General features: G+C 54.6%; 1 protein-coding gene across 1 annotated transcript; it reads left to right on the forward strand.

The window, feature by feature from the left end:
* Positions 1 to 310: 310 nt before the first annotated feature.
* On the forward strand, positions 311 to 24,221 carry ITGB4 (integrin subunit beta 4). The gene is made up of 40 exons (XM_075770546.1): positions 311 to 413; positions 742 to 824; positions 1,310 to 1,411; positions 1,858 to 2,062; positions 2,582 to 2,678; positions 3,114 to 3,285; positions 3,962 to 4,225; positions 4,636 to 4,725; positions 4,897 to 5,019; positions 5,170 to 5,337; positions 5,619 to 5,695; positions 5,850 to 6,061; positions 6,351 to 6,454; positions 6,625 to 6,723; positions 7,412 to 7,538; positions 7,679 to 7,798; positions 8,289 to 8,395; positions 8,611 to 8,644; positions 9,098 to 9,286; positions 9,830 to 9,933; positions 10,363 to 10,421; positions 11,044 to 11,067; positions 11,232 to 11,380; positions 11,460 to 11,639; positions 12,230 to 12,378; positions 12,737 to 12,941; positions 13,883 to 14,043; positions 14,409 to 14,589; positions 14,803 to 14,940; positions 15,486 to 15,668; positions 15,873 to 16,004; positions 17,035 to 17,235; positions 18,153 to 18,326; positions 18,830 to 19,003; positions 19,920 to 20,069; positions 20,742 to 20,930; positions 21,200 to 21,355; positions 21,810 to 21,974; positions 22,420 to 22,536; positions 23,129 to 24,221. The coding sequence occupies exons 1-40, from the start codon at positions 311 to 313 to the stop codon at positions 23,269 to 23,271; spliced, it is 5,610 nt and encodes a 1,869-aa protein (XP_075626661.1). The 3' UTR covers positions 23,272 to 24,221.
* The last annotated feature ends 1,284 nt before the right edge of the window (positions 24,222 to 25,505 follow it).

The following is a 25,505-nucleotide window of genomic DNA, read 5'->3' on the forward strand; positions in this document are numbered from 1 at the left end:
GGGGGACTTGTCAAGCCAGGCACCCTGACTCTGGGGTGCAGGGGTGCTGTGCCATGACAGCTGCCCTGCCCCAGCATTGCTGGGGACTTTGAGCCTTTCGCACATGCCCGAGCAGAGGACGAGCTGCTCTTGGATTTGCTTTTGTGCCCTGCCCTGCTGAGATCAGAGATTATATCCAGGCGGCAGCTTTCTCTGGGCAGGCAGGGCTGTCCCACCCCGGCAGGGCTGGGCAGGGGCTCTGCCAGACCTGCCCGATCATCTCCAGGACCTTTTTGTCCCAGACTCTGGGCTCTCCGCAAGTTAGCAATCCATGTGTTTCAGGAGGAAGAGGATGGATGTCCTGCCACGGGTGTGTGCCTGGCTGCTCCTCCTGACCCTGCTCTGTGCCACCGGCCACTGTCAAAGGAGCAAAAGTGAGTGCAGCCCTGGTATGTCTGTCTGCGGTCTCCCCTTGGTGCTGCCCTGTCGGGACTGTACACACCACTCTTGGGCTCTGGAAACACTGGCCCTCATGTAGATAAGTCCTTCTGAGATCTGTCCTTTTCCCTTTCCTCCTGCTTTCTAGCTCCCCAGCAGCTGGGGCCCCTCTCTTGCTATCCCACTGCTGTTTTGTAGCCAGCTTCTGTTAACCACCCGGGCAAAACCTCCGCCGGGTCCTTGGGAACAGGATCAGACTTTCTCATACCCTCCCACAGCTCGCCCAGTTTTCTCCATTCCTGATGCCTTGCTCTTTTCCGGTAGATAACCGCTGTGTGCTGTCCCGGGCGAAGAGCTGCACCGAGTGCATCCGAGTGGACAAGGACTGCTCCTTCTGCACCGATGAGGTGAGACCTTGCAGGGAAACCCAGGACTCTCCTTCCCACCCTGCAGACAGAGGATCCCACCACCGCCAGCAAAAAGCTGAGAGCAGGAACAGCTTCTGGCTCCAGCTCCTCTCTGCAAAGAGCTGGTCTGGATGGGAAGCACCAAAACGCAGGTTTCCTTTGGGGAGTCCAGGGCAAACTTGCAGGAATACAGGGGTTTATCGGAAAATGCCAGTGTGCCAGATCTGAAACAGTGTGTGCGAGGGATGGAGGGAGAGTATTATCCCAGACAACCCAGTAACTCACTGGTGGTCGCGTTTCCCTGCTGCTGTGGGACATTGGCTCTTCTGTGCAAGACTTGTCCCCATCTCTCTGCCCCATTCCTGCTCCCAAACGCTCGCTGATGGCCTCAGTAGAGGACCTGTTTCCTGACAAGTGCCTTTCCCCCTTGCATGGAGGATTTGCTGCTTTGTGTGGCTGTAACGTTGTTCTTGCCCCCTTGGCAGAGCTTTGAAGAGGCTCGTTGCGACTTGCGGGAGAACTTGCTGCGGTACGGCTGCGGGGAGGCCAGCATCGTGTACACCAGGGGCGAGATGCGGACCCAGCAGGTGGGTGTTGGGAGACAGCCCTTGCTCGGCTTCTTCTGAGGGGTCCCACCATTCCCAGTGACCTTCGTGTCCTGCAGCCTCCTCTAGAGTCTTCAGCAGGAAAAATACAAAGTCCAGACTGATGTTTAGGTAGGGTCTACCCAAAACCAATGCTCTCCCTTCACTAGCTGATGAACCTGTTGGCAACCAGCCCTGCTCGCTTAGGGCTGGGATGGATTTTCAGGCAAAACAGATGTAAGCAAAATGCCAAGGTCTGGAGGAGGCACCCAGGTGGGCACACACGGACACAGGGGAGGCTGCCTCGGTCCCCAGCTGTGCATGAGGGAAGGGAGAATGATCATCCCTGCCTTTCCACTTCCCATGTATCTCCCTGCCTCTTGCCTCCTCCTCATTGTGTCTACACAGGAGATGGAGTCCATCCCCTTCATGTTACTTTTCCTTCACAGAACTTCAGTATCAACAGGTCCCTGCAGAGGACCCAGGTGTCCCCCCAAGGCATGCTCATGCTGCTGCGAGCTGGGGAGGAGATGAGCTTCAACATAGATGTCTTCCAGCCCTTGGAGAGCCCTGTGGATCTCTACATCCTCATGGACTTCTCCTACTCTATGTCTGATGATCTGGACAACCTCAAAAGCATGGGCCAAAACCTAGGTGAGACCAGAGCTGGGAGCAGAGTGGAGCCAGCTCCTGTGCTGATGAAGGCAGGCAGCTCGCTCCTGCCCATGGCTGTGAGGGATGGAACTGGTGAAAGGCTGAGAGGTTTCTGTTTTAATTAGAGTTTCTTATTATTGCTGCTTTGTGCAGCTTTGCGGGTGGATGTCCCTCCTGGCTCTGCAGGGATGATTTCACGCGCTCTCTCCTTTCAGCCCAGTGTGGGGGCTGGTGCCCTGCAGAGTCGACCTGTGCGGTGGCTTTGGCATCTTGAACTGATAGGTGTGGTGCATGCTACTGCAGAAGCTCTAGTCTTGGAAAGGGGCTAGCAAAGGTGGTATAGGTTTCTACCCCCAAAAAGACAAGCCCCAAGCACAAAGAACTTAAAAGCTGACAGTTTGGGAGTCTTATCTGAGACCTGACCAGCGGAGAAGATGTCCAGGATATCTTTCCCTGGAGCAGTGACCTCAAGACATCTCTTTATTCATGTGTCTCCTCCTCCCTCCCTTCTCCTCCCAGCGGAGTTCCTGCAAGCCCTGACCTCCAATTACACCATCGGATTCGGCAAGTTTGTGGACAAAGTCTCATCCCCTCAGACAGACATGAGACCCGAGAAGTGAGTGAGGCCAGTGGATCCCCGGGATGGGAGCAGAGAGGGGAGGGCAGGCGCCTTCTATTTCTCCATGGCTTTCCTGATCTTCACTGTCTGTGGTGCGAGAGTCTCCATCCACCCCTCTCCCTTCATTGCAGATGTCTCCCCTGGCCTCCCCACCCTGTGCTCAGGGCTTGCTGTAGCACCCTGCCAATGCCAGCAGTGTCCTCCTCTGCTTTCAGACCTTCCCTGCTCTGCCACAACAGATTGTGTGTCTTCTCCTCCATCTCTGCCCTCATACCTTCTACCTGTTGGTGCCGATGGCTTGCCAGCTCTACTTCATGTCTTCCCTTGAGAGACTCCCTAGCCCCAGGGGCTCTCCCCATGCTTCCTCTCCTTGCACCCGGGCATCCCTTTGCTCCTGCATCCTGCAAAAACCCTGCTCCTCTTCTGTCCTAGGCTGCGCGAGCCCTGGAACAATGCTGACTCCCCCTTCTCCTTCAAGAACGTCATCCGCCTGACCAGCAACATCAACTACTTCAGCCAGGAGCTCAGGAAAGAGCGCATCTCCGGCAACCTGGATGCCCCTGAGGGTGGCTTTGATGCCATTCTGCAGACGGCTGTTTGCAAGGTGATGGTGGCCAGGAATGCAGGAGCCATGTGTGTCTGGTTTTAATGAGCTTATTTTCTTGATACTGGCTAATGAGCAAAAGAGCAGCATACTGGGCAGCTGATGAGACAGCCAGGGAGCCCCGGTTAAATGTCAGCTACAGTTGATTCTCGCCCTCCTGCCTGCATGCTCCTGGTGCTGAGTTGGTTTACATTCCAAATTTTTCCTAGGTCTTAGACCATCTGTGTGTGTATCTGGTGTTTGATCCCCAGCACAGGAGTCGCTTGCTGGGTACCCTGCGTGTGCTCTTTGCTCTGTCCCCCTTCGTGCCCATGGTGGTGGAACTCTGCTCCCTGGAAAACAGCCCGTTTGGGATTGGCCATTTGGCTGAGGGATGAGCCCAGCTCCAAACATGTCCAGAAAAGTGTGACCTTGCCCCATGTACATATATGTGCCTGGTACCAAGCTGCTGGGAGGCATCCTATGCATTGGGGGTGCAGATGGGAGAAGGGGAGACCTGCTGACTTGGATTCCCAGGGCCACGTCGCTGGTTGTGCTTCCTGCCAAGTGGAGGTGGTGCCTTGCCCCTTGGGTGTTCCAGCTCCTGCCAGTGCTGACCTGCCAACGGCTGCAAGTGCTGTGTGGTGGTTTGGAGGGTTCAGAGATAAAAGTTCCTTCTCCCCTTCCCTGACTGTAGGATAAGATCGGCTGGAGGAAGGACAGCACTCACTTGCTCGTGTTCTCCACTGAATCTGCCTTTCACTATGAAGCTGATGGTACCAACGTCCTGGCAGGGATCCTGGCGAGAAATGATGAGCAGTGTCACCTAGACACCAGTGGCACCTATGTATATGACACCAAACAGGACTATCCTTCGGTGCCCACGCTGGTGCGCCTGTTGGGCCAACACAACATCATCCCCATCTTTGCTGTCACCAACCACTCCTACAGCTACTATAAGGTGAGGAGACCATGGTGGTGGTGCCACGTGGACTTACCTTTCCTCCAGGACTGTTGTTCCTCTGCCTGCAGCTTGGCTGTGAGGGGAAAGTGTTCTCCCACCTCTTGACCCCAAGTGCTAAACCAACACTTTGATACTTTGGGAGGGTGCCACAGTGTGTTGGGGGCCTGCTGTGGGTCGTGGGAGGTCTCAGGGTGTATTATTTGGTGCAGGAATCTGGGCTGCTAGAGGTCTCCCTGAGTTGGTGTCTATTTCTTGTAAAGCAGTGGGGACACATTGCTGGAGAGTCATTTAGGTTGGAAGGGACCTTTGGAGGTTTCTGGACCAAGCCCTGCTCAAAGCAGAGCCCACTTCATTGCTAGAGGAGGTTTCTCAAAGCCTTGGCTCAGGGGGCTCTTGTGTGTCTGCAGAAGCTGCAGGAGTATTTCCCCATCTCTGGGATCGGGGTGCTCCAGGAGGACTCTTCCAACATCGTGGAGCTGCTCCGCACAGCCTTTGAGGTAACGGTGCTCTCTGGGGCTTTGCTCTCACTCCCAGGGAAGGCAGAGGGTGGGCACCTCCTGTCCAGGAGAGCAGGCAGGAGGCACAATGCAGCCCCTCTGAGGCAGGCCATGGGGTGGTCACAGGTGTACTGCTGAAAACCGACGTTGTGGTTATCTTCTGCCACCCAGCACATCCGCTCCAAGATGGACATCCGGGCTGACTTTGTCCCCAAAGCCATGAAGACAGAGTTCACCTCCTTGATGTATGAAAAGACAGAATCTGGCTCCTTCCACATCACCCGTGGGGAAGTGGTAAGTCCTTGGATGGCCCCAGAGGGAAGGTGTGTGTGAGCGGCTGAGCCCTCTGCTGCATTCCTCCTTCCTTCTTCACCTGGGGTTGGTCTGGCCGAGCTGTGGTCCAGCAGAGCTGGCTCACCCCTGCGGCATGTCCCTTCCTTCCAGGGCAAGTTCAACATGCACGTGAAGGCGCTTGAGTACGTTGGCGGGCAGCACGTCTGCAGCCTCCCTGAGAAAGACCGTAAGGGAATTATCCACGTGAAACCCACCTCCCTGAGTGACAGCCTCAGAGTCACAGCCTCTGTCATCTGTGACGTGTGTCCCTGTGAACAGGTACGTGGGGGTGCGTGTTGCAGAGACGTGTCCTCCTCCAGGCCAGCCGGGGGTGGGAACTCGTCGGTCGTCATGTGTGGGTCCCACTCGACCCCTCACCATTGCTCAGCCTGGCCAAAGAGATCTTCATCACTGCTTGTACCAAGCAGAGCATGTTGTCCTATGGCAGAGCTGAGTCTTGTGGGCAAAACTTTGCCCCTTGATCTGCCTTTCTGATTCCTGAAATGGTCTTGGGGGCAGCTGAGCCCATTTGGCAATGCCTCTTCTTTCTTCTCTTACAGCAACGAGAATTTAGCTCGCCCAAGTGCAGCTTCCATGGGGACTTTGTTTGTGGACAATGCAACTGCCACCAGGGCTGGTAAGGACTTTGTCCAGCTCCGTACCCCTCCCAGGGTTCCTGCTGGGTCTGGGGACCCACAGTGACACACGCTCGTGCCTGGGGTATCCTGCCTAGGACCTTGCTTTCCTGCACTCTGCTCCTGCCTCTCTCAGCACCATCTCCTACCCACCAGGCGAGGGGACACGTGTGACTGCTCCCCGGCATCGTCCCCCAACAACAAAGCCTGCATCCGCCCTGGGGATGTGGAGCCGTGCTCGGGCCGGGGAGAGTGCCTGTGCGGGAAGTGCCAGTGCTACTCCGAGGACCTGATGCAGCGCTTCAATGGGGAGTTTTGCGAGTACGACGTCCTGCAGTGCCCGCGCACCTCCGGCTTCCTCTGCAACGGTGAGAGCAGCCCCCCACCCCCCCACATCCCCCAGCTGTGTGGGGTGCACTGTGCCCTGCTCTGTCCTGGTGGCACAGGCAGGGTGTCCCTGGGCTGGTGGCACTGGCACGGGGGGTTGAGTGGCCGGCGATGGGCTGCGGGGACCCTGCACCTGCAAATGTGCAGGGAGGATGCTGCGGAGTCTGTTTGCAGCCCCTTTGCACCCCAAAGAAAGCGGGAGAGCCGCAGACAGGGCCAGGGGAGCAGCACAGCACTGGACCCTGGGTAACTCCTCCTCTTGTGTCTCAGATCGTGGTCGTTGCTCCAAAGGCGCGTGCGTGTGCGAGAGCGGCTGGGAGGGTCCGGGCTGTGAATGTCCCACAAGTAACGACACCTGCATCGACAGCCGAGGGGTAGGTCCTGCCCTGCCTGCGTGAGGGACGACTGGACCAGGCAGGGCTGCAGCAAATTTCCCCGATGCCCGAGGCTCAGGGCTGCTGGGAGCTGGCACCTTGCTGACTCCCCGTGCCGCTGCGTGTCTACGATTGCTCTCGGATGCCGACTGTCACCTCTTGTTTCCCAGGGCGTTTGCAATAACCATGGGAGGTGCGAATGCGGCAGGTGCATCTGTGACAAGGCTTCGCTGTACACCAGCTCCACCTGTGAAATCAGCTACTCCCTGGTGAGGCTCAGCCTGGGTTCCTCTGGGCTTATCGCTTCTCTTTCCTACACAGAACCTCTGGGGAAAGAAAGCAAAGCAGAGATGAGGGCATGTTTCGTCAGGAGCAAAATCTGGAGCAGAGATTCAGTTAGTCTTGCCTGTCCTGCCTTTGGTGGCCAGGAAGGGTCTGCTATGGGAGATGCTTTGCAGCCACAGGCCTTCTTTGCCCTCCAGTTCACCAGCAGCAACTGTTGAATGCCCATCTGTGTTTATCTGCACCCTGGTGAAGGGCAGAAGTTTGAGGTTTGGCTTCTGACTTCTGCTGATTTGCCTCAAGACTGGAGAAAAACATTTTATGGTCTGGTGCCTCAGTTTTCCCATTGAGAAACATGAGCTAATCCCACAGTGGCAGTGGAGAAAGCTGGTTTGGTCATATTTTGGAAAGGTCACCTAAAACCCTCGGAGATCTGTTCCCTGCCCAAATGCAGGCTGTTGGTATAAGAGATTTTGGAGCTAGCTGTGCTGGGCTCCTGGGCTTTTATAAATCCTTCTTTAGCTGCTTGTTCTCTGTGATTCCATGTTTTGATCTTGCTCTGGTGCCGGGGTGAATACGCAGCATTGCCTCTCCAGCTCTGTCTCTCAGAGGTGATGTCCTCCCTCGCTGCCCATGGGCTGTCTCCTGACCATCCCACCTCGCCTCTCTGCCCAGGGCTTCCAGGCTGTATGCGAGAGCATCCGGGACTGCGTTCGCTGCCAGGCCTGGGGAACGGGCAACAAGAAGGGGAACTGCAGCACATGCCACCTCCAGATCCAGATGGTGGAAGAGCTGAAGAAAGGTACCGGGAGAAGCAGAGCTGGGTGCAGACACATGTGGTGTGTCTCCTGTGGGTCCTGTCCTCTGTGTGTGTACGTGGGGCTGCTCCCCAAGCTTGTCCTGGTCCTGATGTCTTTGCAACCATGTCCCCTCTCTCTGCAGAAGAGGCCAGCGAGCACTGCTCATTCCAGGATGAGGAAGATGATTGCACGTACCACTACACCCTGGAGGGAGACCCCACCGTCCTCCCCAACACCACCGTCCATGTGCAGAAGAAAAAAGGTGAGCAGGGACCCAGTGGGAGGCGATGTCCAGCCTGTGGTGTGGGTCAGCAGTGACCTGCTCCACAGTGCCTCTGAACCCCACTTTGTCCCTTCGCTGTGCCCTGGGGCAGGGTCAGCTGCAGGCAGTGCCTCCCTGCCCACCTCCTGCGTGACAGGGGTGGGTGGCATTGGCTGTCACGTGAACTGCAAGGAGTGCAGCGCCTTTAGAGATCAGTGCCTTTTCACTGCTGGCACAGGCAGGGGTTGATGTGAGGTGCTGAATAGCCCCCTTGGGATGGCTGGATGTGAGCAGAGAGATGGGATAGTTCTCCCTGAACAGCACTTTTTGTTGTGAGCACCAACAGAGAAGTTCCCAAGCTTAACTGGGCTGCTTCATCCCTCAAAGAGCTGTGGTCCAGCCTTCCCTCTCTGTCCCTGCCTTCCCCCCTCTCCCTGCACACCCCATGCAGGGGGCTGATGCCCGGGACTGATGTTGCTGTTGCTCGTAGAGTGCCCACCGGGGAGCTTCCTCTGGCTCATCCCACTGCTCATCTTCCTTATCCTGCTCCTGGGGCTGCTCCTGCTGCTCTGCTGGAAGTTCTGCGCCTGCTGCAAGGTGAGTACCTCAGCCAGCTGCCCCAGCCTGAGGTACAGATCAGATAAAGGCCAAAAACATGACAAATTTCCAAAATCCACCCAGCCTCCAGCATGGCTAGAACCCACTCCATCCACTCCACCCATCCCTGCTGATATGAATCCTCCTGGCTGGAGGCATGGGGGTTTTTGCCCTTGGTTGCAAAGTGATTGTGCCTTTGGCCATTTGTTTTCTAGGCTTGCCTGGCCCTGCTTCCCTGCTGTGCACGAGGTACCAGCCCTTTGAACTGGGGGGAAGAGGGATCTGTGGGGTTCACCCCCTTCCTGGGTGGGGGAGCGTGCTGGGATAAGTGTCCCTCCTCCTCCTTTCTGAGCTGCGGAGGTGGATCAGGGGAAAAGCTCCTAGCAGAGAGCCTGAGCCAAGGTGCCCTTGAGCTACTGTTCACACTGCTCCTCCCTGCCCCACACCCTGGTGAGCCCTACTGGGCATCCTGCTGCTGGCTCTCCTCTGACCAGTGTCCCTTGTAATGCCTAGCTGGTGTGATGTGCTCTCTCCACTCACCAACACCCCTTGTCCTCTCCACCCCACTCCACTCCTGACATCCCAACATGCTTGGCATGGTGGAGGCCCTAAAGATTCCCCAGAACAAAGACCCCAGTGTTCAGAAGTTGATGGCTGGCATCCCAGTCTGCCCAGACTCTGACCCTGCCCCTGGCTCTGCAGGTCGCACCGTTGGCTTCAAGGAGGACCACTACATGATTCGCCACAGCCTCATGTCCTCCGACCACCTGGACACCCCCATGGTTCGCACTGGGTCCCTTAAGGGTCGGGACACAGTCCGCTGGAAGATCAACAACAATGTTCACAAGCAGGGCTTCACCCCCCTCGCTGCTGCCAACCTCAAAGATCTCAGTGAGTGCCACATCTGAGGAGCAGGGTGTAGAGCAGATGCTGCGGGTGCTGTGAAGGACACAAACCCTTGGTGGTGACCCCCAGCTCCAACAGCCATGGCATTGCCTCCAAGCCCAATCACAAGAGGGGGTGTTCCTTTATCTGCTTCCATCTTGGGGGAAGCTGAGCAGCACGTTCCCGTGTCCAGCCCTGCAGCAGGACAAGTGGTAGGCTTGGAGACCCCCTGACAGCCTAGCTGTGTGCTGGATGGACCCTGCATGTGTCTTAATCTCATTAGCTCAGTGACCCAGCCTTGATTTTTCTTCCTCATCGGTCCAGAGCCACCGCTAGGCACTGTTTCCTTTGCTTGATCTGGCAGAGAGCTTCCCAGTTAGCCCTCCAGTTCTCAGAGGCTTTTCTCTGCTGGTGCTGTGGGGTTTGGGTGCTTAGCAATACAGGATCTGGACACTGAGCATCACACGTGTCCCCATGGCCCCAGCTCTTGGCTGGGTTATTTCTCTGGCCCAGAAGGAAGGAGTTTAACTTTGGAATTTCTCTTTCCAGTTCCCTATGGGCTGTCTCTGAGGCTGACCCGGCTTTTTACGCAGAACCTGGTGAAGCCGGACGCCCGGGAGTTCGAGCAGCTGCGCAAGGAAGTGGAGGAGAACGTACGAGCCTGGGCACGAGGGGGACTTGGGGTGGGACTGGGGGTCTGCGATGTTGGGAAGGGAGAGCGCCCCTTCCCATGAACCTAGACAGCTCTTGAAAGGAAGAAGCAATTGCTGCTTCCTCTTTCTAAAAGAAAGCACAAGTTTTAAGATCACAATTGCGAGAATGATCAAAGCATCACATTGATGAGATTTGAGGTTTGCTTCGGGGCATGTGGTCTGAAGCTCCTGTTTGGCTTCAGTTTGCAGTCTCTTGCCATATCCTGGGGAGAAAACATGTGGTGGTCTCTGCCTGGTGTGGCAGGGCAAGGGGGGAGGACCTGGCGATGACCAGAGGGCTCTCGTGTTTGCTGGCAGCAGCGTCTGCTCACTGAACACATCCCTGTTCAGCAAGGGATGTGTTGTGAAAGTCCCTCTTGCTCCTTGCAGCTGAACGACGTCTTCAAGCACATCCCTGGCTGCCACAAGCTCCAGCAGACCAAGTTCAGGTGAGTCACTGGGGGAGAGACCTCTTGAGGGGCAGGGTTGCCCCAGGGCCCTGCTGATGAGGGAGTGAACTGGAGGGCTGTGGTGTGAAATCTGGGATGCCGGAAGGGAGCATGGTCTGCGAGCCATCCTGGGCACAAGCCGGGTGCAGCGCTTCGCCCACTTGGGGCTGCAGAGCAGAGCCCACCCAGCTTTGCAGGTCATCTCAGCTGCATCTAGCTTTGGACCTGAGAGTGCTACAGACAGGGACAAATCCTGGTCACATGGTGCTCACTGGGAAAATTCCCACCAACTTCCAAAGTTTCAGCCCTCTGCAAAGTTAGAGTGCCTGGTGCAGGATGAAGGACTCTGGGGATGCCGGTGCTGAGCAGGGAGTGTTATCCTCTTCCCACAGCTCTGACTAGATGTGATCTCCCCCGTGGGCATGTTCCTCATCACATTGGGAAACCCAGGGCTGGAGGGAGCAGCCAGGCAGGAGGGAACATGTGATGGGGCCATGGGCTCTGCAGGATGGGTTGGCACCCGCAGGGAGCTGCCGCAGCTCAGACCTGCACAGGGCTGTGATTCACACAGAACTTTGTATACCCCAGTCACTCTGATTTGGGTTTTTTTTTTTCCCCCCAGGTTACAGCCCAATTCTGGGAAAAGGTAAGAGGAACTTGCAGCCCTCTCTTGTGCTGCTTCTCCCTCTTTGTGCACACACGTGTGGGGTGACACATGCCCCACACATTCACTAGCCCCTCCAGCTGCTGTGTGAGATGAGCTACCCTGGCCTCAGCTCTTACCCGGCTTTCTCTTCCCACCGGTCACAGGCAGGACCACACCATTGTGGACACAGTGCTCACTGCCCCTCGCTCAGCCAAGACAGAGATCATCAAAGTGGTGGAAAAGCATGTTTCCCATGAGGCTTTCAATGACCTGAAGGTTTCACCGGGTTATTACACTGTGACCTCAGACCAAGGTAGGGAGCAAAGCCCAGTGCTGCCTCCTGGCTGGGCAGGGAGGTGTTTCCCACCTCTCACCATTGCCCCTTCCCCCAGATGCTCATGGGATGGTGGAGTTCCAGGAGGCCGTGGAGCTGGTGGATGTCCGTGTCCCACTCTTCATCAGGGAGGATGATGATGATGAGAAGCAGCTGCAGGTGGAGGCCATTGATGTCCCCACTGGCATCGCAGAGATTGGACGCAGGCTTGTCAACATCACCATCATCAAAGAACAAGGTGAAGGGCTGTGACTGTTGCACAAGTTAAAGAGTGGTTATGTTTGAGTGTCCCATGTCCAGATGGACTCACGTGGTTTCTAAGGAAGATGCAGCCTGTGTATCTGAGCTCCCCCGGATCACAGACCACAGACTTGCTTGGTAACTCCTATCTGAAGTCATCCAAGGTCTAAAAAAAAAAAGCATCTTCTAAAGCATCAAAAGGAGGGTCGTCATCCTTGGTGACAGAGACCCAAACATTTGACCATCACAAGTTTAGATGCTACTAATTCCATGGCATATCCAGGGTTGACCATATGCCTCTGCTGCTCCAGTTCATAGGTTGCTGGAGTAAAGTAAAATCTCCTTGCTGTTATGCTGTGCTTGGGGCAGGTGAATGACCCCAGCTGTTTGCCTCTGCTTCCCTTCTGGTTGTTTTGAGCAGGGAGCACGAGTCGGGAGTGGTAAAGTCTCTGGCCCATGCAGTAATATTTCATACACAGTTCACACCCATGGGCATTAGGAACTCTGTTCAGGGAGGACACCTGTGTGTTTGTAATGTGATCCTTCATGTATTTGCTCTACACATTCATTCTCTCCTGCCCCTTCCAGCCAGCAGCCTCATCACCTTCTTGCAGCCAGCCTATTCCCACAGCCGCTTCGATAAGATGGCCAAGATCCCTGTCGTCCGGGACATCATAGAAAATGGGAAATCCCAAGTCACCTACAGGACCCGGGATGTCACCGCCAAGAATGGCAGGGTAAGGGTGATGCTCCTGGTCTTGGCAGGCAGGAACGAGTGGGCACAGAGGGCTGGGAAGGAACCAGCCCTGGGGCTGTAGAAGACCAGTTGATCAGGCTCAGAGGGAATGTGGCTGGAGAGGGGAGACCCCAGGCTTCAGGTTAGCACAAGGGCAGACATTCCCCTCCATCCCTTGCTCCCTGTGTCTCAGGAACCTGAGAGGCTGCTTGTGCCTGAGGCGGAGGGCACTGGCTGCCCTCTGAGCTGTAAGTGCTGGGGGGCAAGTGAGGATTCACTGGGAGGTGAGGGGAAGCTCTCTAGGAGCCTTCTCATGGATGCTGCGGGCTATAATCATGCACCTCTTCCTTCTCCCCCAGGACTACGTCTTGACAGAGGGTGACCTGGTCTTCCAGCCTGGGGAGACCCAAAAGGAGGTGCAGGTCCCCTTGCTGGAGCTGACTGAAATAGATACCCTCCTAAACAACTGCCAGCTCAAGCAGTTCATCATCGAGCTCCTCCATCCCAAGTACGGCGCCAAGATTGGCCGATACCCCCAGACCATGGTGACCATTGCTGACCCAGGTAGGGGCTGGCAGCCAAATGGTGGGAATGGCAGCAGGCGGTGTGGGACCCCCACACCGGACCAGACCACCCCGAGGTGGTGTACGGAGCTCCAGCCCTGCTCCTCACCCAGAAAGCGGCAATGAGGTTTCTCCAGCTCCGACTGGTAGATCTGGGCCTCCCTCTAGAGGCGTTAGTGGGTATAGATAGTGGGTGGGAAGAAGATGGATAATCTACCTCGCAAAAGGAAATAGAGTGGATTCTTCATTCCTTTTCCTTGGGGATTTGAATTAAAAGCTATATAAATAGGGGAGAGGCAGGACTTGCCATGAGCTGTGTTTGGTGGTTCCTGTGGCTGGACAAGCAAAACTGTAAGGGTTTTCATCAAGTGGGTCAATAACGTATTTATCACAGTACTGGCCATGAATACTGGGGGTACGAGAAAGTCCCCTGGCACTGGACCAAGCAGAACCACTTGAGGGGCAGGCACTGGGCTGGAGAGGCTCCAGGGAGCTCTCAGCTGGACTTGGTGGGTTTCCAGGAGAAGCAACAGGGCAACTTGAGAAGGCTCTGCCCATCTCCATTTTCTCTCATGGCTGCACAGGGCAACTGGTCAAGATGTTGAAGCATTATTAAATACATTCAGACAGAGCTAAAGATTTTCAGAGGCAAGAAGGTGGCCTCTTCATTTCTTCCCACCTGGGCAGCCTGTGAGAAGCAGCAGGAGGTGCAGAACTCGAGGCATCTGAGCCCTACTTTCATGCCAGCTTGCTGTGTGGCTTTGGGGGATGTCATCAAAGAGTGCCTCAGTTTCCCTTCCCTACAATGGGAATCTACCGCTCAGAAATGCTTTGAAAGGCTCACTCAGGATGGCGGGCAGCACTGGAGAGAGGCACGCTTCTTTCTTTTCCTTCCACGTGGGGGACTAGCACTGATGTGACTTTTCTTCCTTGTGTCTGCAGAGGTGGTGGATGGTGTCCCCTCGATGACTGGCATGAGCCAGGTCTCCCAGTCCCCCAAAGGCCGCCTGACTGCACCACTCAATCCCAGTGCCCACGCTCTCAGCTCCAGGGAAATCCGCTTCACCTGGTTTCCTCCACCGGGAAAACCTCTGGGGTACAAGGTAAGGGGTGAGTGGATACCAAGGAAGGGCATGGGTCCCATCCTGCAGCTGTGTCAAACAGACGGTCATTTGGGCCGAAGGGATGGGGAGAAGGTGCCCAAAGGAGGGAGCAAGCTCACCCCTTCTGGCCCCCTCCATCCTTTGCTGGGTGGGACCATTGCTGGGTGGATGTGGGATTTGCAGGAAAGATTCCTGGTGGGTTCACCTCCCTTTCCATCACTTATCATGAAATGCTCAGGCCTCCCATTTCAGAGGAATGACACAACACCCTGGCTTTCCCAGAGCAGCTCTAATAAGAGATGGGGAATTTCTCACCCATTATGGTGAGAATCTGAAGGGATCATGGCTTGCTCTTGCTTTGCCAGGTGAAATACTGGATCCAAGGGGACCCCGAGTCAGAAGCCCATCTCATCGATGTCAAAGCACCATCAGCAGAGCTGAGTAACCTCTACCCTTTCTGCGACTACGAGATGCAAGTCTGTGCCTACAACGCCATGGGTGAAGGGGCTTACTCTGACATCATCCACTGCCGCACGCTTGAGGATGGTGAGTGACTCTGCTTCCCACTGTGTGGGAGCCAGTTGGTGCCTGTACACCCAGTGTGGGGTCAGGGCTCCAGCCCTGAGCTTCTGATGGTCTGGGGCACAAGCACTGAGCGGCTCCCACTGTGATCTGGCTGTGATCTAGGGAGCTCTGGGTGTCTGTGTGTGCTGGCTTCTGACTTGCGGTAACCTGGACCCTTTGCTCGTGCCTTTTCAGTCCCCAGCGAGCCCGGCCGCTTGGCTTTCAATGTCGTGTCTTCCACCGTAACGCAGCTGAGCTGGGCTGAGCCTGCAGAAACCAATGGGGAGATCACGGCTTACGAAGTCAGTTATGGACTCGTCAACGAGGACAATGGTAAGAGCTCGTTTTCTGACCAGGGCAGTCCAGCCAGGCGGAGGGACTGGAGTATACATTCCACAGGCTGGGGCAGTTCCAAGCAGCAGCAGAACCAGAACGGCTCCAAGCATGTTTCTTGTGAAAACTGGGATCTAGAGGGGTCACTTCTTGATGGAATGAGTACAGGGAAATCACTGCTCAGGATTTAATCCTGCAAAGCCTGGAGTGCTCTCAGTTCCCATCCACTTCCATAGTGTTTTATGTTGGTTTTCATCTTAAAAACTTAGTTCATAGGTCTGGACCAAGGGCTAGGGTGCCAGGAGGATGCTATTTGGTGACACACCAGCAACAGGAGACCTCTGCTGTAGCTTGACTTCAGCATTCAGTTGGGGAATTCCCTCAAGATGATGTCATGAACAACCGAAATAGCTGCTGCACCTTATTCCAGAGCCAGGCTGTGTCCTGACACCAAATCTCAGCGAGCCTCTTGGCCAAGGGTGGGGTGCTGTGGGGTCTTCTGTGTCTCATGACCTTGTGGGTGATAGGCGTACCCATATTTGCAGTACCCATTGGCCCAATGAAGAAGGTGCTGGTTGAAGACCCGAAGAAGCGCATGGTGCTGATAGAAAACCTGCGGGAGTCCCAGCCCTATCGCTACATGGTCAAGGCCAGAAACGGTGCTGGCTGGGGACCTGACAGAGAAGCCACCATCAACCTTGCTACACAGCCCAAGCGCCCGATGTCCAGTGAGTTACTGCCCTGCCTGGCTGGGGTGCAGGGTGGGCAGGAGCAGCACTGGGGAATGCTCCCAACCACCCCAGCTGCTGCTCCACATCTTGTTTGCTCTGCTGCACCAGCCATCCTGGTGAATGCTGAAGACCAGCCTGAGTGTGGGAGGCCTGTGTGGTTTTGAGCTGCTTGTCTAATAGCACTTTCCACCTCTCCTCCAGTCCCCATCATCCCTGATGTCCCCATCATTGATGCAGAGGGAGGTGAGGACTACGACAGCTACCTGATGTACAGCACAGATGTGCTTCGCTCTCCAGTTGGCAGCAAGCATCCCAGTGTCTCTGATGATTCAGGTACGTTGCTCCGAGTTTTGCAAAGGTTATTTTTAACATTAATTTTCCTTAACAACAGCTTTCAGCAGTGAGCTTCACTGCCCATTTCCTTCTCCTGGAGATGGGGAGATCCAAGTCACGGACATGGTGGAGATCAGCCTTTCCAAAGCACAGTAGCTGCATCCATGGGAACACTTGACTAGTCACAGGGTAAATAAGACCAGTGGTTCCTTGACTTAGTCATGAGGCAAAGAAAAATCTCAGCGTGGGGTCGGAGAGGAGCCCCACCTGGCCCTCCCTGCTCATTTTCCCCTCCTGTTGCCATTTGGCTGGACCACGAGAGTTATTGTCAGCAAACAAGCACTGGCAAGGCACAGACCTCTGACTCCCTTGGACGCTCTAGGGTCTTGGCCAAGCCAACAGGAGGGAACTCATCAAGTGCTGAGAAGGCACTGGTCTGTCTTCCTCCATCACTTCGCTCTCTGAATGAGGCTGGCTCCCTTGTCTTGTACTGGGGACAATGAAGGGAAGATGGGCCATAAGTGAAATGATGAGGCTTGTCAGTAGGATCTGGAGGGTCTTTCCTGGGGGGGGTTCTCCAGGCCCTGGGATCCAGAAGTGAGTCCCTGGTCCTTTCAGAGAGCAAGGTAATGGGAACACCAAGAGTCCGACCATCCCGAGCGCACATCAAGGAGTGAGGAAACCTCTCCTGAGCAGAGGACAATTGTCACAGACTCTTCGTGACAGGGACAGGCACGTGGTGGGACTTTGACTCTCGCCTTGTGTTGTGATGGACACAGGGCTGGAAAACAGCCCTGGGGTTGAGGAACTTCATGCACGTCACATTCCCATCATCCTCCATCTACCAGTCACATGGTGGTTGCAGCACCTGAACTCATCAGCCAACACTTGGCGAGACGGGCTGTGAACGGGTGTCGTTTCCACTGGCACCTGCCCCTTCCCCTCCCCAGCAAGCAGCACGAAGGTGGTGGGTAGCCCACTCTGTCCCCTGCAGATCATGCCAACACCAGTGCTTGCGTTGTCCCAAAAGGCTCCAGATGGAAATATGTGCAGTTGCTGGGAGAAGACTTGGATCTTCGCCGCATCACCTGGAGGCTCCCACCTGAAACCATTCCCCGCCTCTCTGGCAGCAGCCACTTCTCCTCGGACACCGAGGGTCTCCTCCACGAGGAGGACAGCGACATGGCTACTGGAAGCTTGAAGAGGAGTGGGACGCCCCGGCCCCAAGCAGGTGAAGGACGGCTTCGTTAATGGCACTGAGTGTCCTGTCTCGTCCTGCTCTGAGCCAAGGGGCTGACGGCTGGGGGCTGCCCCAGTACGTGTCCCCTTCCTCCCCTTGTGTGCCCATCCTCGTGTTGGTGTGATGCACTGTTCACGTGCTGTAGTCTGCTTCAAAAACCTTGTCCCGGTGTGTCTGCTCACAAGAGTGTCAAGGTAACCCCCATCTCGGCATGGACTTGGGAGCCTGCTAGCAAGTTGCTTCTACAAAAGGCTGGACCTTCGAGGCAGGAGCAAACTCAGATGATACCTGCTAAGTGCCACCTCCAAGGGCAGCTCCTCACCTTAATTAAGTGCCCTGAGCTTCTGGGGCACATCTCCTGGACTGTTAAAGAGAAATCACTCTCTCATGGGTAGCTGATCTCTCCTGGCCTGCTGGGAAGGGATGGGGGTTTGTCAAGGACCAGAACAACGGAGCAGAGTTTCCTTTCCAGATCCAGCTGAGATGGGATCCAGAGTGAGATTTGGACAAACCACCTCCATAAAGGGCTGTTTTCCTTCTTCCACCTTCATTTTCAGTCTGAAATTATAAACCTGTGCTTGTGTCTAAGGACAGAGGTGAGAGAATATCACGAGAATCACAAGGCACTGCCCCAGCGACGCCGAGGTCTGGAGTTACCTTGGGCACCATGGGTGTCTCTGGTGCTGAGTGTAGGGCAAAGTCCATTTACCTGTTTGTTTCCACATCATTACGTTGAGTGGTTGTGGCTTGTTCTAGATGTAGTGCTCCAGAACAGCCTTCCAGAGTGGCTGAAGCCAGGATGCAGCCAAGGCAGGGTGCACCATGATGCCTCCTGCTTCCTCCCCATGGAAACTGCAGGAACAGCCCTGTCCACAGCCACATTCCTCACAATGTGCTCTCTTTCACAGAGCACTTGCTGAACGGCCGGGTGGACTTCTCCTTCCCCAGCAGTGGCAGCGGCACGCTGACCAGGACAACAAACACCAGCTACCACCAGCTGAGCTCTCACGTGCAGCAGGAGCACAGGGTGATGGGGAGCTCCTCACTGACAAGAGACTGCTCCACAATGCTGATGGGGCACGGTGAGTACTGTGGTGATGGGACCTGTCCTTCCCTTCCACCCCCATGACTGTCTTCAGACCCATGCCCTGCAAGTCCTGTTGGGGTGAGGACTGTGTTCACAGCTAAGGGAGCCTATGAACCAGAGATCTGGAAGGTCATGTCCTCACCACTGACATGTAGGTGCTTTGCTAAGGCCACCCTGCTCCCAGACCAGTTTGGAAAGGGTTTCCATCCCTCATGTGCAGAGTACTCATGAAAGGGAGCAGGGTTATCCTCACACCTTATCCTCACACCAAGAAGCACTCTGGGAAAAGCATGTGTCTCCTCTTCTTACTCTATCTAGCAGCATGGTTGCCTTTCAGCTCCACACGTGTATGTCAGCTGGTGCCAACAGAAGGGTGTTAAAAGGCTCTTCAAATCCAAGCCTTAAAAAGTCATCGCTGCAGGAGCCAGCACCTGGGCTGAACCCTCTCTGAAGTCTCCAATGGTGTTTTTCTCTCTTTCTTTTGCACTGCTTCTGTAGATTACCCGGGGAGACTCCTCCCTCCCATCCGTGAAGATGCTGGGAGGACAATCCCACGGCCCCGGGATGTGGGTTTCAGGAGCAGGGTAAAGGTGAAGGGTTACTACCCCAGCACTGGCTTTCGGGACTCTATAATCATGACTGATGGGTCTGCGGGGATTTGCAAGTTCATAGGTACAGCTTTGTCCAGTGTCTCCTCCCAGTCACACATCCCATAACAGCCAAGCCACTGGCTGTCCATGAGCTGCTGCCACCCACTGCTCACCCCAAACCTTCTCTCCATGTCTTGCTGTGTGCTGCACTGATCTTCCTGACCTGGCCTGTGCCTCCATCACACCACCTTTCCATTTGCAGGTGACTTCAGCTGTGTTTCAACCCACCTGGGCTGATTAATGCTCCCCACCACCACCATGCTCTAACGAGCTGATCAGCTCATTGTCGCCATCCTCTTCATTCCTAACAAACTTGTTCTTACTCTTACGCCACAGGCCTTTGGAGGACTCTTGGGGAGAATGTGTGCTCCATACGAGATGTTCCTCTGCAAGCTTCTTGGCCAAAGCCCATGTCAACAAGGAGCTTCAGTCCCTGAGTCCCTGGGAGGCTACTGTGCTTGCCATGAGCTTTGTGTCCCAGTGGGGCTGAGTTGGGGGGGGAACCAAAGCACCCAGCTGCCCCCGTCCCCTTAAATGTTGGGCTGCTTTAGCTGTAGACTATGGCCAGTCTCAACTGAGCTACATCTGAAGATGTCTGTGAAGCTTCTGGCAGACTGGACAGGGTGCTTTGGGGTGAGTGAGGAGGGCCACACACAGCACCCAGGCCCCGATCTGGTCCCTATACCACAGGGGCACAAAACTTACCTTGACTTGTCCCACCCAAGATTGGCACCCCAAGGCCATGGGACATCACTGTAGGTGTGTAAAGCCAGCCAGTCCCCCCTCACGACAGGCCAGCTTGCAGAGATAACATCTCGCCATGTTCTCCCCAGACCATTGGGACCATCCCACACTTATGCGTGCCGCTCCCTCCCCTCTCCCAGCCCCCTTAGCCCCCAGCTCCCAAATACCACCCTGATGTTCCTTTTTTGCCTTAGACTCTAGGCTGCCGCTGGGCATCCCCGACACCCCCACGCGCCTGGTGTTCTCTGCCCTGGGACCCACCTCCCTGAAGGTGAGCTGGCAGGAGCCACACTGCGAGAAGGAGGTGCAGGGATACAGTGTGCAGTACCAACTCCTCAACGGAGGTCAGTGAACAAACAGCCGATGCCCACCAGGCAGTTGGTGGAGGGGAGTCTGGTCTGGGTCTTCTCCTGGGCAACTGGCTCTGGGTGACCCTGCTTGAGCAGGGGGAGGTTGGACCAGATGACCTCCAGAGGTGCCTTCCAACCTCAACCATTCTGGGGTTCAGGGACTGGTCCCAGCTCTGCTTTTTGTGTAGCCTTGAGGAAACGTCTTGGCTACCCCACAGCTCTCATTGCCTATTTCTGCTGGGGGGACAATTCCTGGGGTTGCTTGTGGAGTCACCCCTCCTCCAAAACACCTTGGACTCATTGTCCACCAGCCCCAACATCTTAGTTGAAGGTTTTTTCATCACATTGGACTTGAAGAAAAGATTGAAATTAAAATCTCTTATTTTTACATGAAACATGGGTCAGTGTTAGTGAAAATGTAATTCTCTTTGGCTGAAAATCCTTGAGTTTTCAAGAAGCTGTTGTTTGTCCCAAGCCTTTTTTGGATCAACATTTCACCCTGCTCTACCAGTAGTTGGTGGCAAAGGTGTGATGGAAGTGGCCAGGGATGGGCCCCAGGTGACTTTTCCAGGCAGTTCATTTGAGATAGAGTTTAGGCAAAAGCAAAAAGCCATGGCTCTGTGCCTGCAACATGGTGCTGACGTCCCCCTTCCCTGTGTGTCCCAGGAGAGGTGCACCGACTCACCATCCCCAACCCCAGCCAGAACTCGGTGGTGGTAGAGGACCTGCTGCCCAACCACTCCTACATCTTCAAGGTGAAGGCGCAGAGTGAGGAAGGCTGGGGCCCCGAGAGGGAAGGAGTCATCACCATAGAGTCCCAGGTGGACCCGCAGAGCCCGCTCAGTCCTGTACCAGGTGAGGTGGATTGGGGACAGGAGAAGGGTGGCACTGATGTCTCTGCTGTGTCTACAGTGCTGGCCTTGTTGTTTTCTCTCTCCTCACTACATTCTCCTTTCCTTCCTTTCATTTAGAAATAGGACCTTCTTCCCCATGCACTCACCTTCCACTTGCTGTCTAGATAGCTGAAACCTTCCAGCTCATTTCATAAATGCTGTGTGCAGACCCCTCCCAGGCTCCTCCTCACCACCTTCCGTGACACTGACCTCTCGCTCGTGGCCCTGCAGGTTCACCCTTCACGCTGAGCACACCCAGTGCTCCCGGACCGTTGGTTTTCACTGCCCTCACCCCTGACTCCCTGCAGCTCAGCTGGGAGAGACCCCGCAAGCCCAATGGATCCATCTTGGGCTACATGATCACCTGTGAGATGCTGCATGGAGGAGGTACAGGATCAGGCTGTGGAAGCCCAGTTCCCTGTGTAGACCACAAGATACCTTCAGCAAAGGCAGCAACTTGCTGTATTTTTGCTGAGACCAGCAACAAAGTTGTCTGCTCACCTTGGTGTAGATAAAGTGGGGACGTGAGGCTGATTTTAGGTCTGGGAGCTGCTGGACTCTGACGCTTTGTGTCATTGCATGGTCTGGTGTAAAAAACGTGGTGGGAGGGCGAAAGACCTGTAGCTTATTACAGCGCAAAACCCAGTGGAGGTTGTTGAGAATCACCACTGTACTAAAATAGGGTTGTCTTAACCCTTAGTGGAACTGGGTGTGATCATACAGTCTGTGGGTGGCATAAAGCTTAGAGAAAGCCAAGACAGCAGCCAGAGTTGGAGGAAGTATGTTTGGAGGGACTGTCACTTCTGTCTATCTTCACCACTGGTATGTCTGTGTGGATTAGGGGAGCCCAGGAATATCTACGTCGAAGGAGACAATCTGGAAACTACCCTGACTGTGCCCCACCTGAGTGAGAATGTCCCATACAAGTTCAAAGTGCAAGCCAAGACCACCCAAGGCTTTGGGCCAGAGAGAGAAGGCATCATCACCATTGAATCTCAGGATGGAGGTACAGTACCATGTCTTTGTGGAGGTGCAAAGATAAGAAACCTCTTGGAGCAGGGAACACAAGTCCTAGAGTCCCTTTCCAGTTCTGGTGGTGACTTCATTTTCCATGAAAGACATGGAGACATTGTCATTCCATAAAGACCATGTTGTGCCTTGTGACCACTGTCCCAGTCCTGATGCACTGAATAAGGGAAGATTGAGAGAACCTGCCAGTGTTTAATTTATTATGAAACTTCTGCCTTATGCCTGGCTGTACACATACCTGGAGGCAGCTTCTTACACTGCACGGGTGTAAGGCCTTCCCAGTCCTCCCAGTTCCTCCTAAACCTGGCTCTGATGTCAGCAAGAGAAACTTCCTGAGCTGACTGGTCCTCACTGTGCAGGGTTGAGGGGTTGGAAGCTCCTTGTCATTTCCTGGCTGACTCATCCCTTTTCCTTCTCCCCAGGCACTTTCTCCCAGTTTGGAGGACAGCAGTACATGAGAGAAGAAGTGTACAACTTCCCCACTGAATACACCACCAAAACCAGCATCAGCCATTCCTCTCTGGATCCTCACTTCACAGGTAGGGGCTCGCTGTCTGCTTTGAAACCCTCGCAAAGCAAAGGATAACTCTGCTTGTCCAAAGGTCTGAGGGTGCTCAACTGTCAAAGGCAGGGAGGGAGGGTCTGTCAGGCAGGATGAAGAGGACCAGACCCTCTCCTACACCACATCCCTGCTCTCTCCCAGAGGCAGTTGCAGGCATTTCCCTAAGTGCTGCCCAGTCATACAGGGAACGCTGAGTTTTCAAAGTCCCCCAGGACTATCACTAGGGACCAAATCATAGCTCTTCTTGCAAGGTTAGATCTCTTCAGAGCAGGAAAAAAGTGTGGTGACCATCTTCGTCACTTACATCAGTGTAGTTGTCCCATGTTGTCCCACTTGAGCTCATAGACTGATGGGCTTATGCTGCAACATGGAGAGTTTGGGAGCTGTTAGGAGATCCATCTTATTGACTGACAGCAAAGTGCTGAATCACTTGATCTGGAGAGGTTTTCCATCAGTGAAAGTGGTATTTAAGGAGAAACCTCTGCTAGGAATCATCAGATAGAGTAGATCCTATTTTCTGTGACCCCATACTTAGTGCTGTGTCCTGACCACTGAGCTTCTTGTTGCAGATGGCATGCTCGTGACAACCCAGCGAGTGGAGAGCGCCAGCAGCACCCTCACCAAACAGGTCACCAAAGAGTTTGTGAGCCGGACCGTGATGTCCAGTGGGACCCTCACCAAACAGATGGAGAGGCAGTTCTACGAGGCCTGAGCCAGGGCAGGCTGCCCGCCAGCGGGACATTTCTATTCAGATGGCAGGACTTTGTGGAACGATCTAAGGGTGCTTCATCCAGAAGCTGCCACAGTGCCTGAGCAGCTCTTCCTGTGGGCAGAGGCCTTCCATGGCACTTCAAGCTCTGGACCTCTCCTTCGGAGTCCAGCGCACTCAAAACTCTGGCACAGTTGGGTCATCGGGTGTGTGCTCATTCTTCAGGGCTTGTTCACCCTGTCCTGCTCTGCAGAGACTCAGTTCTGCAGAGTCCCCAGGGCCGTCTTCCATGAACAATCACCACTCACTCCAATACCATTCTTCAATGCCCATCCATCCAAATACACCTGCTGAAAGTCGGGTGTCTTGATGGCTCCAGCATCCCCAGATAAATGGAACAGGATGATTTATTCTCAAGTCCTCAGTTTTGAGAGGATCCCAGCTGGCAACATCCTGATTTATAGAGGGTCACCACTTCCATCTTTGATCCAGGCTCTGTGGCATCTTGCCTGTCCCCTGGAGATGGTTATTTTGTTCTGTTTGGGTTTTTCTTATATGAGAGCTGCAAGGTGGGGTTTTGGGGTAACCTATGCTTTCTTACTGCACCTATTTGTGTCTGTCCTTCGCTGCTAACATTTGGTACCACGATAGCAAAGTATAGCCTTTTGTCTGTATACAATTACTCGTGACGGCCTCTGATGCATTTTTTTGCATACGATAATGTACAGTTTACGTAGTATATATATAAATATATATAAATGTATTTTATTATTTTATTAAAAAAAAGGAGGTGGGTGAGATCTATGCTGAATGTGGAGGCTACACTGGGACTGTGGCTGCTGAGAAACATGAATAACTGGAAGAAATTAGTTAAGGGCTTGATCCAAAGGCCACTAAACCCTGTGGAAAGCCTGTTGACAGGCTGGTGGGCTCTGCCTTGGACCTTAGATCCTCCAGCAGAAGGCGGCCAGACCCACTCCCTGCACTGCATCCCGCAGCCGAGCGCTCTCCAGCCGCAGCAGACGCACGCAAGGAGCGTGGAGGCGATGGATGGGAATGGCCCGGGCAGCGGTGCCTGGAGATGGGAACGGTGCCTGGGATTTCTTATAAGGCTGATGTGGAGAGCATTAGATTTTTTGGGCTGAAGATGTTGGGTATCTTTTAAAAGCCCTTTTGCCCAACAGCAATGCCTGTCAAGGGACCCGTGATCCCGCAGTAAACACGAGGGAACAGCAAGCACTCTCATCGTCCTGAGCAAGTCTCTGAGCCTCCTTCAGCCCTTGGCTTTAGCTGTCCTCGCACGGTGCTGGGTGCAGGGCTGAGCCGAGGCACCGATGGGCCTCGTCTCCTGGCTCTCGGCACGACGCCTGGCATCTCGCTGCCCTCTGCCAGTGAGAACAATCGGGCTCCGTGTCTTGCTGAACAGCGCGTTTCCCTGGTGTGCTTCAGCTGCACGGGAGCAGGCGAGGAGCCTGACGAAAGCAAGGACCCTGCCCAAAGCAGCGGCTGCCACCGTTCTGGATTAGAGCTTCCAACCAAAACAGCAGCTGCGTGGTCTCCCTGGCTGCATCGCCTGCCTGATTTGATCTGATGCTGGACATTGGCTTTTTTGGTCTTTTTTTTTTTTTTTTTTTTTTTTTGGACTCAGAAGATGACTTTCCAGCACTGACCTCATCAAGAGCTTCCTCTCCTCTCGGGGCTGTTCACTTGAGTGGAAGGGGTTGGACAGGTTTGAGCCAAAGATGCGCGTGGGTGAGTAAAGTCCGCAGGAGTCTCCAGGACTGCAGCTGGATCTGGGTCACTTTTGAACTTGAGTCAAGAGAGACTTCACCAACCTTGTGGTTTTACTGTGCCTTCAAGAAGCACTTATTTTTCCTGAGCAAGTACCACTGGTGTTAGCCTGCCTGCCTCCCAGTTCCCATCTCACCTGTGTGGTTGGGGTTTCCTCTCCAGCTGATGTGCCTCCTCCTGCACAAGGACTCTGACTCTTTCCCTGTGCTTTGTGGTCCAGGATAAAATGTTGAAAACTGCCTAAAAAGGGAGCCCTGCTTCCAAATATTTTAACCAAAGACTATTCTGTTATCCAAGAGAAGAGCACAGCCCCTCAGCTGCTGCTCTCCAGGGCCATGCCATCCCCACCTAACCCATGCCTCGCACTAGAACAGCCTCACTTCTTAATTTTCATCGGGTCATTAGGGCTGGTGGTGTTTCAGCCTTTCCGAGGTGGATCCAGCAGC

Source organism: Balearica regulorum, chromosome 18 (genome assembly GCF_011004875.1).
Source record: "Balearica regulorum gibbericeps isolate bBalReg1 chromosome 18, bBalReg1.pri, whole genome shotgun sequence".
NCBI lineage: Eukaryota > Metazoa > Chordata > Aves > Gruiformes > Gruidae > Balearica > Balearica regulorum.